General features: G+C 39.9%; 1 protein-coding gene across 1 annotated transcript in view; it reads left to right on the top strand.

Moving 5' to 3' along the window:
- csmd2 (CUB and Sushi multiple domains 2) overlaps positions 1 to 18,605 on the top strand; it is an 819,059-nt gene that overhangs the window by 387,097 nt on the left and 413,357 nt on the right. Inside the window, exon 13 of the mRNA XM_061882497.1 lies at positions 15,134 to 15,316. Coding sequence (XP_061738481.1) covers positions 15,134 to 15,316 — 183 coding nt within the window. The remainder of the gene's footprint in view (positions 1 to 15,133; positions 15,317 to 18,605) is intronic.

Genomic DNA, 18,605 nt, shown 5'->3' with positions numbered 1-18,605 from the left:
CCCACTATGGACTGGAGTATCAGAATACAATTTTAGATCCACTATGGACTGGACTATCACACTATTATGTTTGATCCACTATGGACTGGACTCTCACAATATTATGTTAGATCCACTATGGACTGGACTCTCACAATATTATTTTATATCCACTATGGACTGGACTATCACACTATTATGTTTGATCCACTATGGACTGGACTCTCACAATATTATGTTAGATCCACTATGGACTGGACTCTCACAATATTATTTTATATCCACTATGGACTGGACTCTCACAATATTATGTTAGATCCACTATGGACTGGACTCTCACAATATTATGTTAGATCCACTATGGACTGGACTCTCACTATTATGTTGGATCCACTATGGACTGGACTCTCACTATTATGTTGGATCCACTATGGAGTGGACTCTCACTATTATGTTGGATCCACTATGGACTGGACTTAAATAAAATAAATGGGTTGTACTTGTATAGCGCTTTTCTACCTTCAAGGTACTCAAAGCGCTTTGACACTACTTCCACATTTACCCATTCACACACACATTCACACACTGATGGAGGGAGCTGCCATGCAAGGCGCCAACCAGCACCCATCAGGAGTAAGGGTCAAGTGTCTTGCTCAGGACACAACGGACGTGACGAGGTTGGTACTAGGTGGGATTTGAACCAGGGCCCCTCGGGTTGCGCACGGCCACTCTCCCACTGCACCACGCCGTCCCTTCCACACTATTATGTTAGATCCACTATGGACTGGACTCCCACCATTATGTTAGATCCACTACGGACTGAACTCCGACTATTATGTTAGATCCACTATGGACCGGACTCTTACACTTTTGTTGGATCGACTATTGCCTGGACTCTCACTATTACGTTAGATCCACTATGGACTGGACTTCCACACTATTATGTTAGATCCACTATGGACTGAATTCTTACACTTTTGTTGGATCCACTATTGCCTGGACCTTCACTATTATGTTAGATCCACTATGGACTGGACTTCCACAATATTATGTTAGATCCACTATGGACTGGAATCTCACACTATTATGTTAGATCCACTATGGACTAAACTCTGACTATTATGTTAGATCCACTATGGACTGGACTCTTACACTTTTGTTAGATCCACTATTGCCTGGACTCTCACTATTATGTTAGATCCACTATGGACTGGACTCTCACTATTATGTTGGATCCACTATGGACTGGACTCTTACTACTATGTTAGATCCACTATGGACTGGACTCTCACCATTATGTTAGATCAACTATGAACTGGACTCTCTCACTATTATGTTAGCTCCACTATGGACTGGACTCTCACTATTATGTTAGATCCACTATGGACTGGACTCTCACAATTTTATGTTAAATCCACTATGGACTGGACTCTCACACTATTATGTTAGATCCACTTTGGACTGGACTCTCACTATTATGTTTGATCCACTATGGACTGGACTCTCACAATTTTATGTTAAATCCACTATGGACTGGACTCTCACACTATTATGTTAGATTCACAATGGACTGGACTCTCACTATTATGTTAGATCCACTATGGACTGGACTCTCACTATTATGTTAGACCCACTATGGACTGGACTCACAATATTATTTTAGATCCACTATAGACTGGACTCTCACTATTATGTTAGATCCACTATGGACTGGACTTTCTCACTATTATGTTAGATCAGCTATGAACTGGACTCTCACAATATTATGTTTGATCCGCAATGGATTGGACTCTCACAATATTATGTTAGATCCACTATGGACTGGACTCTCACACTATTATGTTAGATCCACTATGGACTGGACTTTCTCACTATTATGTTAGATCCGCAATGGATTGGACTCTCACAATATTATGTTAGATCCACTATGGACTGGACTCTCACACCATTATGTTAGATCCACTATGGACTGGACTCTCACTATTATGTTAGACCCATTATGGACTGGACTCTCACAATATAATTTTAGATCCACTATGGACTGGAGTCTCACAATATTATGTTAAATCCCCTATGGACTGGACTCACACACTATTATGTTAGATCCACTATGGACTGGACTTTCTCACTATTATGTTAGATCCGCTATGAACTGGACTCTCACAATATTATTTTAGATCCACTATAGACTGGACTCTCACACTATTATGTTACATCCACAGTAGACTCAATAAGTCAATAAGTCCATCCCTTAACTAAAAGTTGTTCTAGGACTTATGCAGTGTCTGTCCTTCTTGGTCGCATGCTTTGTCCTGAGTTTGTTGGTGTTTTAGCGTCTTAGTTTTGGCGCTCATATTTTGGTCCGTCCTCCTGTTTTGTTTGCGTGTTTTTCTGGAAACAGCTTGCCTCCCGCCTCCGGGCGTCTTCTCCTTGCAGTCGTTTTTCATTTTGCAATTAACAAGCTGTGCGCCTATTACAATCCGCATGGTTCTCTACATCTTTGGCCCGGAGGACACGACGTACATAGTTTCCAAAAACAATTTGGACTCGTCAGACCACAGAACACTTTCCAACTTTGGGTCAGTCCATTTAGATGATCTCAGGCCCAGCAAAGCCGGCGGTATTCCTGGGTGTTGTTGATAAATGTCTTTTGCTTTGCATAGTGGAGTTTTAACTTGCACTTACAGATGCAGCGACCAACTGTAGTTACTGACAGTGGTTTTCTGAAGTGTTCCTGAGCCCATGTGGTAATTTCCTTTACACACTGATGTCGCTCTTTGATGCAGTACTGCCAGAGGGATTGAAGGTCTGTAATATTATTGCTTACGTGCAGTGATTTCCTTAGATTTTCTGAACCTTTTGATGATATTACAGACCGTAGGTGGTGAAATCCCTAAATTCCTTGAAATAGCTTGTTGAGAGATGTTGTTAATTGTGAACGACTGACCATTTCATGGAAGCCACCTGTTCCCAGTTAGCCTGCTCACCTGTGGGATGTTCCAAATAAGTGTTTGATGAGCATTCCTCAGCTTTCTCTGTCTTTTTTGCCACTTGTGCCAGCTTTTTTACAACAGAAAAATAAGTTTTCCAATTTTACGTATCTTGTCTTTGCAGTCTATTTAATTGAGTATAGGTTGAAAAGTATTTGCAGTTCATTGTACTTTGTTTTTATTTACTATTTACGCAATGTGCCAACTTCACTGGTTTTGGGGTTTGTATGTAGATTCATTGCGGACGCTTCTCCTGCCGCACGTTTTTGCTCGGGAGTTTTTGCTGTTCTCCAGCATTCCGTGTGGTTTATACCCTGATCAGTGTAGTTTCGTTTCGCCCCAAACTTAATTGTGAATGACTGACCATGTCATGGAAGCCACCTGTTCCCAGTTAGCCTGCTCACCTGTGGGATGTTCCAAATAAGTGTTTGATGAGCATTCCTCAGCTTTCTCAGTCTTTTTTTGCAACTTGTGCACGCTTTTTTACGACATGTTGCCGGCATTAAATTCCCCAAAAATAAATTTTCCAGTACTACGTATCTTGTCTTTGCAGTCTATTTAATTGAATATAGGTTGAAAAGTATTTGCAGTTCATTGTACTTTGTTTTTATTTACCATTTACGCACTGTGCCAACTTCACTGGTTTCGGGGTTTGTATGTTGATTCATTGCGGACGCTTCTTCTGCCCCACGTTTTTGCTCGTGAGTTTTTGCTGTTCTCCAGCGTTCCGTTTGGTTTCATACCCTGATCAGTGTAGTTTCGTCTGCCGTGCCCCTCCCTATTTTTTGTTTCCCCTTCCGATAGACACTTGTCTCTTGTTACCTGCATCTCGGGAACACGCCAAAAACGTCACAGTTCTCAATCAATCAATAGTTACGTTTGCGCTCGCCTTCTTTTGTTCTTTCTCCCTCTTCGTTCTTGTTTTCTTTTGTTTACATTAAAGACTATTATTTGTTAACCATCTGCCTCGCCTTGTGATAATCTTGGCACCTTTTCTCCCATGTAACACCGGTATCGCCTCAAGGGGTCCGTATATTTCAACACCACCCCCGGCAGTACACTCGCAACATGTGCTGTAAATCCGTGTAATTGATTATCGTCATTATTAGGAACGCGGTTTAAGAGTGGGCATCACCCCCGGTGCATTTTGCAACCATTTACGGCTCAAAATGATTTCCCGGACAAATGCGCTCCTCCGCCTCGTTAGGGTCGCCTCGGCTGGCGGACGACAGGACGCATGCATCTTGCACCGGATTGCCACGTTTAGTTTTTTAGGGAGGAAGAAGGGCCACGGGTGTGTGATTTATTTGTAAATGCAGCCACTTCAGCGTTCAATGCCGATCATTTGTCACCACTAAGTAGAGGCGTTTTTTTTCCGATTTGGTAGAGCCTAAATGTGAACGTATGGAGCTGCGTTACCGTGGTTATATTGTTTATTTTGTTTATTTACTGGAATGATCATCTACCGTATTTTTCGAACTATAAGGCACGCTTAAAATCCTGTCATTTTTCTCAAAATAATTCTGGTTATGCCTACCGACCTCGAAGCTATTTTATTTGGTGCACGGTGGTTATATTGTTAATTTTGTTTATTTATTGGAATGATCATCTACCGTATTTTTCGGGCTATAAGGCACGCTTAAAATCCTGTCATTTTTCTCAAAATTATTCTGGTTATGCCTACCGACTTCGAAGCTATTTTATTTGGTGCAAGGTGTAATGATAAGTGTGACCAGTAGATGGCAGTCAAACATAAGAGATACGTGTAGACTGCAATGTGACCCAAGTGAACAACACCAACATTTTCCATGTTACATTGAAAATACAGAAAATTACACACGGCACTGAAAAATCTATCAATCAATCAATCAATCAATCAATGTTTACTTATATAGCCCTAAATCACTAGTGTCTCAAAGGGCTGCACAAACCACTACGACATCCTCGGTAGGCCCACATAAGGGCAAGGAAAACTCACACCCAGTGGGACATCGGTGACAATAATGACCCAGTCGGACGTCGGTGACAATGATGACTATGAGAACCTTGGAGAGGAGGAAAGCAATGGATGTCGAGCGGGTCTAACATGATACTGTGAAAGTTCAATCCATAATGGATCCAACACAGTCGCGAGAGTCCAGTCCAAAGCGGATCCAACACAGCAGCGAGAGTCCCGTTCACAGCGGAGCCAGCAGGAAACCATCCCAAATGGAGGCTTTGGTACGACTTTGGTAAGCTACCATGCTTCAACATAGAAGTATTATTATGGTGTGTGTGTATAAGGTAAGACATACTATCTGGTGTTTTGTTTTGCAATATTATGCAAAAGCAACTTTTCTTACCTTCCGGTACCTGTTGATCTGTATTTGGGATCTGCATGAATCCTGAAAAATCGCGCTTGTCCGCCTTTGTAGTCCGGTGCGCCCTATGTTCCGGAAAATACGGTGTATAAAACAATGACGGAGGTTTTGGATGTTTTGTAGAGTGCGGTCAAGATCCAAATCCATGATGTCCATCGTTAACTGACTCTTGCTAGCGTTTCTTTACGAGTTAGAATGCATACAAAAAAGAAAAATATACGTGTGCTTATCTTGCATCAGGATTGGGAATGATTGTTTTAAATGTCACTTCTTATACGACTCGACTGCGTTGCTACTTGCCTGGATGATTGGTGGGTAAAGTCGGGACAGGGGAGATGTGGAAGCGGTCTTCAAACCGTCATTTTATACAAATGTCGTATCTTACTCACAAGTCATTCGTACATGGCTGACAGAACACATGCGGTGGTCCAAATGTCATCGTTCCTTCCATGCTTCCAGGCAGGTCACAGAGAAGACCTTCTACTCTGTATGCAATATGCGGCGCCACGTTTCCACTGATTCAGGACTTTATTCCCACCTGAGGGGGAGAGGAGGCAAACCGAGCTGGTGGTTCTGTTCTAGACCTGCTCAGTGGCCTTGTGGTTAGAGTTGCTCTTTTTCTTCGTCCATGTGATGCCAGATGAAACAATAATTGAGCTGTTTGGTCACAATTCCCAGCAATATGTTTGGAGGAGAAAATGTGAGGATAATAATCCACAGGAACACCACACCTACTGTCAAGCATGGTGGTGGTAGTGTTATGCTCTGGGCCTGTTTTGCTGCCAATGGAACTGGTGCTTTACAGAGAGTAAATGGGACAGTGAAAAAAGGAAGATTACCTCTAAATTCTTCAGGAAAATCTAAAAAACAAAAACACAGACCTACTCAGTGGCCTAGTGGTTAGAGCAGGGGTCACCAACCGTAAGGACCAGATGAGTCGCCCGCTGGCCTGTTCTAAAAATAGCTCAAATAGCAGCACTTACCAGTGAGCTGCCTCTATTTTTTACATTTTATTTATTTACTAGTAAGCTGGTCTCGCATTGCTCGACATTTTTAATTCTAAGAGAGACAAAACTCAAATAGAATTTGAAAATCCAAGAAAATATTTTAAAGACTTGGTCTGAACTTGTTTAAATAAATCCTTTTTTTTTTTTTTTTACTTTGCTTCTTATAACTTTCAGGAAGACAATTTTTGAGAAAAAATACACCCTTAAAAATGATTTTAGGATTTTTAAACACATATACCTTTTTACCTTTTAAATTCCTTCCTCTTCTTTCCTGAAAATTTAAATCAATGTTCAAGTATTTTTTTTTTATTATTGTAAAGAATAATAAATACATTTTAATTTAATTCTTCATTATAGTTTCTGTTTTTTTGCCAAAGAATATTTGTAAAATATTTCTTCAAACTTATTATGATTAAAATTTCCAAAAAATATTCTGTCAAATCTAGAAAATCTTTAGAATCAAATTTAAATCTTATTTCAAACTATTTTGAATTTCTTTTAAATTTTTCTTCTGGAAAATCTAGATAAAATAATTATGTTTCTTTGTTAGAAATATAGCTTGGTCCAATTTGTTATATATTCTAACAAAATGCAGGTTGGATTTTAACCTATTTAAAACATGTCATCAACATTTTAAAATCAATCTTAATCAGAAAAAATTACTAATGATCTTCCATAAATTATTTTTTTAATTTTCTCAAAAAGATTCGAATTAGCTAGTTTTTCTCTTCATTTTTTTCGGTTGAATTTTGAATTTTAAAGAGTCGAAATTGAAGATAAACTATGTTTCAAAATTCAATTTTCATTTTTTTCCTGTTTTCTCCTCTTTTAAACCGTTCAATTAAGTGTTTTTTTCATAATTTATTCTCTCCAAAAAATCTTACGTAAAAGGAAAAAAAATGTACGACGGAATGACAGATATAAATACCCATTTTTATATGTGTGTATATATATATCAAATATATATATATATATATATATATATATATATGATGTAATTATTAAAGGTTAATTGAGCAAATTGGTTATTTCTGGCAATTTATTTAAGTGTGTATCAAACTGGTAGCCCTTCGCATTAATCAGTACCCAAGAAGTAGCTCTTGGTTTCAAAAAGGTTGGCAACCCCTGGGTTAGATGGGTAGGTTGTGAGTTCAAACCCCGGCTGAGTCATACCAAAGACTATAAAAATGGAACCCACTACCTCCCTGCTTGGCACTAAGCATCAAGGGTTGGAATTGAGGTGTTAAATCACCAAAAAAGACTCCTAGGCGTTGCCACCAATGCTGCCCACTGCTCCCCTCACCTCCCAGAGGGTGATCAAGGGTGATGGGTCAAATGCAGAGAATAATTTTGCCGCACCTAGTGTGTGTGTGACAATCATTGCTACTTTATCTTGTTTTTTTTAGTGCAAAGGATCATTTTTGTGGAAAAACCATTGATTATGCGCCATTGCACGTTGAAAATGTGAAATGAATCACGTCGCAATTTGAGGCGACACACTGCATCTTCCTATCACTTCTTGTCGGCCCACTTGTCTTGGCAGGATCGGCTCAGGGGCCACAGCTGGTCCTTCCTTTCTCGTGTGTGCCGCCTGGGCAAACAAAGGCCCCATTTCCTGTTTCGGATATGTTAGCGAAGTGCGATAACACCCACTTTCTTTCCCATCCGAGTAAAATCCAGGCTGGTATCGGCGATACCAATTTGATATCGAATGATAACATCTCTCACAGCATATATCAGGGGTGTCCAACTCATTTTATCTCAGGGGCCACTATTAAAATCATGGCATTAAAACGAAAAAATAAAGACAACTTCAGATTGTTTTCTGGGTCTTACTTTGGCCAAAAATAGACCAAACACGTTCTGAAAATATTACAATAAAAATATAACAAAAAAATACCGGCAGCGGTAAAGTTTAGATCACGGGTGTCAAACTCTGATGGCCCGCCGTGTAATTTAATTTGGCCCTTGAGGCAGTATGAAATTAATATTAGAGCTGGCCCGCCGGTTTTATACAGCGGTGCCGCTGTAACACCGCATTCACCACTAATACTCATACTTGCCAACCTTCCCGATTTTCCCGGACTCCCAAATTTCAGTACCATCCATCCATCCATTTTCTACCGCTTATTCCCTTTCGGGGTCGCGGGGGGCGCTGGCGCCTATCTCAGCTACAATCGGTACCCCCCGAAAATCTCCCGGGGTAAACATTCACCCGAATTTCTCCCCATTTCTACCCGGACGACAATATTGGGGGCGTGCATTAACGGCACTGCCTTTAGCGTCCTCTACAACCTGTCGTCACGTCCGCTTTTCCTACATAGAAATAGCGTGCCAACCCAGTCACATAATATATGCGGCTTTTACACACACACGCACACAAGTGAATGCCATGCATACTTGTTCAACAGCCATACAGGTCACACTGAGGGTGGCTGTATAAACAACTTTAACGATCTTACAAATATGCACCACACTGTGAACCCACACCAAACAAGAATAACAAACACATTTGGGGACGGCGTGGCGCGGTTGGGAGAGTGGCTGTGCCAGCAACCTGAGGGTTCCTGGTTCAATCCCCACCTTCTACCAACCTCGTCACGCCTGTTGTGTCCTTGAGCAAGACACTTCACCCTTGCTCCTGATGGTTCGTGGTTAGGGCCTTGCATGGCAGCTCCCGCCATCAGTGTGTGAATGTGTGTGTGTATGGGTGAATGTGGAAGTAGTGTCAAAGCGCTTTGAGTACCTTGAAGGTAGAAAAGCGCAATACAAGATAACCCATTTAACCCATTTACATTTCAGGAGAACATCTGCGCTGTAACACAACATAAACACAACAGAACAAATACCCAGCACCCCTTGCAGCACTAACTCTTCCGGGAAGCTACAATATACGCCCCCCCCCCCCCCCCCCCAACCCAAGCAATAATTAATGTTTTACTCATGCACTTTCTCTTGCTACTTCAAGGCTTGAATGTTTGATTGATTTGTTGTTATTTCATTTGCAAATGTATTATTAGCCTGTGGAAAAAGCTTATTTTGATATTTACCTCAGAGGGCTGCAAATAGAAAAGAGGCATTCAATTGTTATTTAAATTGTATTTTATATGCCATTGATATTTTTTAATGAGTATTATTTAAAACTCGATTTTACATGTCACTATAACAATATATAAGCCTTGCTTGTTCAATATTCAATGCAAAACTTGTTTGGGTCCCTATTAAAAGGTTCATTTGTTCAACCTTGGCCCGCGGTTTTGTTCAGTTTTAAATTTTGGCCCACTCTGTATTTGAGTTTGACACCCCTGGTTTAGATCCATGAATAAAGTAGGTAGGTAGGTCTTTTTTGTCATTGCACAAGTACAAAAATACTTTGTTTTCAGCACAAACCCATTCAAGATTAGACAAATAAACAGTGTCAAGGTTAAAGAACAGGAAAACAAAGAACAAACACCAAAAAAGTAGATTTTACTGTTCATTTTATATTCAAAGTCCTCATAGATAGAAAATACTTTATTGATTAGTTCAGGAGAGTTCCCTCAGGAAAATAAAACTTCCAGCAGCAGTGTACAGAATTGACATCAAATTTAAAAAGTAAATAATGGGGGCAGAAATGGAAACAAAATAAAAACATATTACAATAACAATAAAAATAAAAAGCAACAATGACAATCAAAATATAACCGTAAAATAAATAAATCAATAAATGTGTCCAGGGACGTTATGATCATACTTTTCAAAAAAGGAAACATATATTTTGTGATGCTAGAAAATATCAATGTAATCACAGTAGTATCGACTAGACAAGCTCCAGTACTTGGTATCATTACAGTGGATGTCAGGTGTCGATCCACCCATGGTATTTGTTTACATTGTGACGCCGGTGAGCTATTTTTCTGTACGTAAGCACGTTTAGCTATTCCTCGTCCTGCAGTGACTATTTTACTTGTACAAAACTTTATTTCTCGCCACGCAGACGAGGATTGGTGGTTTAGAAGTAGCCAAAACACTGGATTTGAGGTCGTTACAGTGTCATAACTTCACCTTTATTGTCAGTTTTTGAGCCAAAATGCGTCCGTTCCCCCTTTTCTTTTTGACACACTGTCTCTGCTTGTAAGTACTCTTTAATTCAGGGGCGTCAAACTCATTTTAGAAGGGGAGCCACATGGAGAAAAAAAATCTACTCCCAAGTGGGCCAGGCTGGTAAAATCACGGCGCGATAACTTAAAAATAAAGACAACATTACTGTACACTTCTCTTTTGTAAAGGAAATCACAAAAGCCGATATGGGCATCTACATTAACTATATCAGGGGTCGGCAACTTTTACCACTCAAAGAGCCATTTTGACCCGTTTCACAAAATAAAGAAGACATTGGGAGCCACAAAACTCTTTTGAAATTTAAAATGAAATAACACAGCATAAATATTTTTTTTTCTGTTTGTGCTATGTGTAAACCAGGGGTCTTAGACACCCGGCCCGCGACTTTTACAGGAATTCCGCTTGACAGCATTACATTTGTCAACTCTCCCAAATTTTCCGGGATGTTTCCGAATTCTCAAAGCAACCATTCTCGCGTATATCTGCTGATGATCACTCAGATAACAATTATAAGGTCGTGCTATGAAGTAACTGCCTTTGACACCTTCTGCAACAATTACAAACAGCTTTCCAGCACAGTGACATGTTGTACATGGCTTCCACAGATGGACGTACACGACTGCAAGGCATAGTTGTTCAACAGCCATACAGGCCACACTGAAGGTTGTGATATAAACAACTTTAAGACTCTTACTAATAAGCGCCACACTGTGAACCCACACCAAACAAGAATGACGAACACATTTCGGGAGAACATCCTCACAGTAACACAACATAAACGCAACACAACAAATACCCAGAACCCTTTGCATCCATGACTATTCCTGACTATATTATACACCCCGCTGGGTATTTGTTGTGTTGCGTTTATGTTGTGTTACTGTGAGGATGTTCTCCCGAAATGTGTTTGTCATTCTTGTTTGGTGTGAGTTCACAGGGTGGCGCATATTAGCAAGAGTGTTAAAGTTGTTTATATCACAATCTTTAGTGTAACTTGTATGGCTAATGACCAAGTATGCCTCGCAATCTCGTACGTGTAACGACAGAAGCAGCGAAATGCATGCGTCCGGCCGGCACGCAGATAGCATGGTGTAGAGCAGGGGTCACCAACCTTTTCGAAACCAAGAGCTACTTCTTGGGTACTGATTAATGCGAAGGGCTACCAGTTTGATACACACTTAAATCAATTGCCAGAAATAGTCAATTTGCTCAATTTACCTTTAATAAATAAATAAATAAATATATATATATATATATATATATATATATATATATATATAAAAGGGTATTTCTGTCTGTCATTCCATCGTACATTTTTGTTCCTTTTACGGAAGGTTTTTTGTAGAGAATAAATGATGAAAAAAACACTTAATTGAACGGTTTAAAAGAGGAGAAAACACGAAAAAAATGAAACTTAAATTTTGAAACATAGTTTATCTTCAATTTCGACTCTTTAAAATTCAAAATTCAACCGAAAAAAATTAAGAGAAAAACTAGCTAATTCGAATCTTTTTGAGATAATTAAAAAAATAATCTATGGAAGATCATTAGTAATTTTTTCTGATTAAATTGATTTTAAAATGTTGATGACATGTTTTAAATAGGTCAAAATCCAATCTGCACTTTGTTAGAATATATAACAAATTGGACCAAGCTATATTTAAAATCATTATTTCTTCAAGATTTTCCAGAACAACATTTTTAAAAGAAATTCAAAAGACTTTGAAATAAGATTTAAATTTGATTCCACAGATTTTCTAGATTTGCCAGAATAATTTTTGGGGATTTTAATCATAATAGGTTTGAAGAAATATTTCACAAATATTCTTTGTCGAAAAAACAGCAGCTAAAATGAAGGATTAAATTAAAATGTATTTATTATTCTTTACAATAAAACAAATAAATTTACCTGAACATTTATTAAGATTGTCAGGAAAGAAGAGGAAGGAATTGAAAAGTTAAAAAGATGTATGTGTTATAAAAACCTGAAATCATTTTTAAGGTTGTATTTTTTTCTCTAAAATTGTCTTTCTGAAAGTTATAAGAAGCAAAGTAAAAAAATAAATGAATTTATTCAAACAAGTGAAGACCAAGTCTTTAAAATATTTTCTTGGATTTTCAAATTCTATTTGAGTTTTGTCTCTCTTAGAATTAAAAATGTCGACCAAAGCGAGACCAGCTTGCTAGTAAATAAATACAATTTAAAAAATAGAGGTAGCTCACTGGTAAGTGCTGCTATTTGAGCTATTTTTAGAACAGGCCAGCGGGCGACTCATCTGGTCCTTACGGGCTACTTGGTGCCCGCGGGCCCCGCGTTGGTGACCCCTGGTGTAGAGGACGTTAAAAGTAAAGCCATCATGGCACGCCCTCAATATTGTAGTCCGGGTGAAAATCGGAGAATGTTAGCCCTGAGTGATGTCCGGGCGAGGCACCAAAATCCGGAAAACCCCAGAAATATGATTCACCTTTTAAGCTAAACAGAAAAATAAATAAAAAATTAAAAATACAAATAAAGACAACTTGAGATTGTTTTCTTTGTTTAAAAATAGAACAAGCACATTCTGAAATTCTACAAATCATAATGTTGTTGGGTTTTTTTTACACTTACATGTTGTGGTTACTAGTATTCTATCTACTTGTCATTATTTATACTTTCTGAATGAATTATGTGATAATGTTTATAAGGCAGCTCATTGGTGTTAATTTTCAAACTATAAAAATAAAAAAAATAATTTCAAAATCAAATCACAGGAAGTTATTTATGTAGTTTGCTCATTTTCCTGAACTGGTGCACTAACATGTGGTTTATTTATTTTTTTACATATGTACCATCATCTACAACAGTGGTCCCCAACTACCGGGCCGCGGCCCGATTGGTACCGGGCCGCAGAATAATTTTTTATTAGTTTTTATTAAAAAAAATTTAAAAAAAAAAATCAATGTTTATTTATATAGCCCTAAATCACTAATGTCTCAAAGGACTGTACAAACCATTACGACTACGACATCCTCGGAAGAACCCACATAAGGGCAAGGAAAACTCACACCCAGTGGGCAGGGAGAATTCACATCCAGTGGGACGCCAGTGACAATGATGACTATGAGAACCTTGGAGAGGACCTCAGATGTGGGCAACCCCTTCCCTTTAGGGGACCGAAAGCAATGGATGTCGAGCGGGTCTAACATGATACTGTGAAAGTTCAATCCATAGTGGCTCCAAGACAGCAGCGAGAGTCCCGTCCACAGGAAACCATCCCAAGCGGAGGCGGATCAGCAGCGTAGAGATGTCCCCAACCGATACACAGGCGAGCGGTCCATCCTGGGTCCCGACGAGCGGTCCATCCTGGGTCGGGACTCTGGACAGCCAGTACTTCATCCATGGTCATGGGACCGGACCCCCTCCACAAGGGAGGGGGGGACATAGGAGAAAAAGAAAAGAAGCGGCAGATCAACTGGTCTAAAAAGGAGGTCTATTTAAAGGCTAGAGTATACAAATGAGTTTTAAGGTGAGACTTAAATGCTTCTACTGAGGTAGCATCTCGAACTGTTACCGGGAGGGCATTCCAGAGTACTGGAGCCCGAACGGAAAAAGCTCTATAGCCCGCAGACTTTTTTTGGGCTTTAGGGATCACTAATAAGCCGGAGTCCTTTGAACGCAGATTTCTTGCCAGGACATATGGTACAATACAATCTGCAAGATAGGATTGAGCTAGACCGTGTAGTATTTTATACGTAAGTAGTAAAACCTTAAAGTCACACCTTAAGTGCACAGGAAGCCAGTGCAGGTGAGCCAGTACAGGCGTAATGTGATCAAACGTTCTTGTTCTTGTCAAAAGTCTAGCAGCCGCATTTTGTACCAACTGTAATCTTTTAATGCTAGACATGGGGAGACCCGAAAATAATATGTTACAGTAATCGAGACGAGGCGTAACAAACGCGTGGATAATGATCTCAGCGTCTTTAGTGGACAGAATGGAGCGAATTTTAGCGATATTATGGAGATGAAAGAAGGCCGTTTTAGTAACGCTTTTAATGTGTGAGTCAAAGGAGAGAGTTGGGTCGAAGATAATACCCAGATTTTTTACCGAGTCACCTAATATATATATATATATATATATATATATATATATATATATATATATATATATATATATATATATATATATATATATTATTTTTATTTTTTTTTATTTTTATTTTTGCTAAATCATCATAAAAAAACACATTATACACTTACAATTAGTGAACTAACCACAAAAACCTCCCTTTTTCATGACAAAAACATCCCTTTTTAATGACAAAAAAGAAAAAAAAAAGGACACCCTTGCCTCCGGGCCGCGGGACAAATTATTAAGCGTTGACCGGTCCGCGGATAAAAAAAGGTTGGGGACCACTGATCTACAAAGATACAAAGAATTGGTATTGCGGCATCTAGTGGACACATTTAGAACAGCAGTTTTTTTCATTCAAAAATTTCGGCTCATTTTTATACTTAGAGGACTCATTCAGCGGGACGGATAAAACCTGTTCGCGAGCCGTAAATTTGACACCCCAGCTTTAATTGTTGATATTGGCATCGGGACCAGACGTGAGTGGATATTTCAGTATCAATCCGCTCAGCACTTTACGGCAGCTGCGGTGATGATGATGATGTTGATGTTGATGTTGATGATGATGAAGGTTCCGTGCCTTGCAGAGATCGACCAAGGCAGCTGCGGCGACCCCGGCGTCCCCGCTTACGGCAGGCGAGAGGGTACCGGCATCCGCCACGGGGACCGGCTGTACTTCGAATGCCTGCCCGCCTTCGAGCTGGTGGGCAAGAAGAACATCACCTGCCAGAAGAACAACCAGTGGTCCGCCAAGAAGCCCAGCTGCGTGTGTAAGTTCCTGCAGCCGTCAGCGTCCATACAGCGTCCATGACATCATCTCTTCTAGTCCTGGGGCCGTATTTATCAAGCGTCTTAGAGTGCCATTTTACACTTAAAGGGGAACATTATCACCAAACCTATGCAAGCGTCAATATATACCTTGATGTTGCAGAAAAAAGGCCATGTATTTTTTTAACCGATTTCCGAACTCTAAATGGGTGAATTTTGGCAAATTAAACGACTTTCTGTTTATCGGTCTTTTTGCGATGACGTCAGAACGTGACGTCACCGAGGTAACACACCCGCCATATTCATTGTCAGCTCTGTTATTTTCCGTTTTTTCGACTATTTTTTGGAACCTTGGAGACATCATGCCTCGTCGGTGTATTGTCGGAGGGTGTAACAACACTAACAGGGAGGGATTCAAGTTGCACCACTGGCAAGAAATCTTCCGTCAGACCCCCATTGAATGTGCCAGAGTGTCTTCACATTTGACCGGCGATGCTAAGACAGACATGGCACAGAGATGTATGGCTAAACTGCAGATGCATTTGCAACGATTAAATCAATGAAATCACAAAGGTGAGTTTTGTTGATGTTGTTGACTTATGTGCTAATCAGACATATTTGGTCACGGCATGAATGCCAGCTAATCGAAGCTAACATGCTACACTAATCGATGCTAACATGCTATTTATGCTAGCTGTATGTACATTTGAAACTAGATACCCACATTTAATGCGAAACAAACACTTACCAATCGACAGATTTAAGTTGCTCCAGTGTCACAAGATGCGAAAGTCCTGATCGTTTGGTCCGCACATTTTACCGGCGATGCTAATAAGGCAGCCATGCTATGGGCCACTTCATTAGGTACACCCACGCTATGGCCGAATAGCGTCAATAGCTATTCGCTCAATAGCTTCAATTTCTTCTTCAATTTCGTTTTCGCTATCTGCCTCCATACTCCGACCATCTGTTTCAATACATAAGTAATCTGTTGAATCGCTTAAGCCGCTGAAATCCGAGTCTGAATCCGAGCTAATGTCGCTATATCTTGCTGTGGTAACCGCCATGTTGTTTGTATTGGCAGCCCTGTATGACGTCACAGGGGAATGGATAGTGGTTTCGAAGATAGCGAAAATAAGGCACTTTAAAGTTTTATTTAGGGATATTCCGGGACCGGTAAAATTTAGAAAAAATCTTCAAAAAATACAACAAGCCACTGGGAACTGATTTTTATTGTTTTTAACCCTTTTGAAATTGTGATAATGTTCCCCTTTAAAGGCCTACTGAAACCCACTACTACCCACCATGCAGTCTGATAGTTTATATATCAATGATGAAATATTAACGTTGCAACACATGCCAATACGGCCTTTTTAGTTTACTAAATTACAATGTTAAATTTCCCAGGAGTTTCGTCTTGAAAACGTGGTGCAATGATGACGTGTACGCAAGACGTCACGGGTTTTTTGGAAATATGAGCGCTGCACACACACACAGCTAAAAGTCGTCTGCTTTAACGGCATAATTACACAGTATTTTGGAGATCTGTGTTGCTGAATCTTTTGCGATTTGTTCAATTAATATTGGAGAAGTCACAGTAGCAAGATGGAGTTGGGAAGCTTTAGCCTTTAGCCACACAAACACACGGTGATTCCTTGTTTAAAATTCCTGGAGGTGAAACTTTACCATGGATCAGAGCGGTCAAGCGAACATGGATCCTTACCACATGTCAACCAGCAGGTTTCGGTGAGAAAATTGTGGTAAAAAAGTCGGTTCTTACCGGAGAAAAGCTGAGCTTGTGCCGCCCATAAAGCTGCCGTCGACTTCCCTGAGACACTGCACGTCAAGACACCCGTGGACACACCCTTCCGACTATCAGGTACTGTTAAACTCACTAAAACAGTAGCAACACAATAGAAAGATAATGGATTTCCCAGAATTATCCTAGTAAATGTGTCTAAAAACATCGGAATCCGTCCCAATGCAATCGCGTTTTTTTTTTAAACTTTGTTTCTAGTCCGTCGCTATCAATATCCTCAAACACGAATCTTTCATCCTCGCTCAAATTAATGGGGAAATTGTCGTTTTTTTTCCGTCCGGATAGCACTTTTTTTGTTGCTCCCATTAAAAACAATGTGAATATGTGAGGAGCCCCAACACGTGTGATGTCATCGTCTGCGACTTCCGGTAAAGGCAGGGCTTTTCTCTTAGCACCGAAAATTGTGACTTTATCGTGGATGTTCTCTACTAAATCCCTTCAGCAAAAATATGGCAATATCGCGAAATGATCAAGTATGACACATAGAATGGACCTGCTATCCCCGTTTAAATAAGAAAATCTCATTTCAGTAGGCCTTTAAGTCCTGAGAATTTGCGAAACTTAGTCCTACTCTCAAACTTAAAGGCCTACTGAAATGAGATTTTTTTATTTAAACGGGGATAGCAGGTCCATTCTATGTGTCATACTTGATCATTTCGCGATATTGCCATATTTTTGCTGAAAGGATTTAGTAGAGAACATCCACGATAAAGTTCGCAACTTTTGGTCGCTAATAAAAAAAGCCTTGCCTGTACCGGAAGTAGCAGACAATGTGCGCGTGACGTCACAGGTTGTGGAGCTCCTCACATCTGAACATTGTTTACAATCATGGCCACCAGCAGCGAGAGCGATTCGGACCGAGAAAGCGACGATTTCCCCATTAATTTGAGCGAGGAGAAAGATTCGTGGATGAAGATAGTGAGAGGACAAGAAAGAAAAAAAAAGACAGGGCAGTGGGAGCGATTCAGATGTTATTAGACACATTTACCAGGATAATTCTGGAAAATCCCTTATCTGCTTATTGTGTTACTAGTGTTGTAGTGAGATTATACCTGAAAGTCGGAGGGGTGTGGCGACCGCCAGTGTCTCTTAGGGAAGCCACGGAAGAGGCAAGAGAGTTGCAGCTGCCTCTTTGACATGTCTACGGTAAGAGCCGACTTATTACCACAAGTTTCACACCGGTTGACCATGTTCGCTTGACCGCTCTATTCCATAGTAAAGCCTCGCATTGGGGAATTTTAAACAAGGAAACACCGGTGTTTGCGTTGCTAAAGGCGGCTGCAATACACCGCTTCCCACCTACATCTTTCTTCTTTGACGTCTCCATTATTAATTGAACAAATTGCAAAAGATTCAGCAACACAGATGTGAAGTGAATTATATTTACATAGCGCTTTTTCTCAAGTGACTCAAAGCGCTTTACATAGTGACACCCAATATCTAAGTTACATTTAAACCAGTGTAGGTGGTAC

The sequence above is a fragment of the Nerophis ophidion genome, linkage group LG21 (assembly GCF_033978795.1).
Source record: "Nerophis ophidion isolate RoL-2023_Sa linkage group LG21, RoL_Noph_v1.0, whole genome shotgun sequence".
NCBI classification, from domain to species: Eukaryota; Metazoa; Chordata; class Actinopteri; order Syngnathiformes; family Syngnathidae; genus Nerophis; species Nerophis ophidion.
This window is presented reverse-complemented; position numbering and strand designations above follow the sequence as displayed.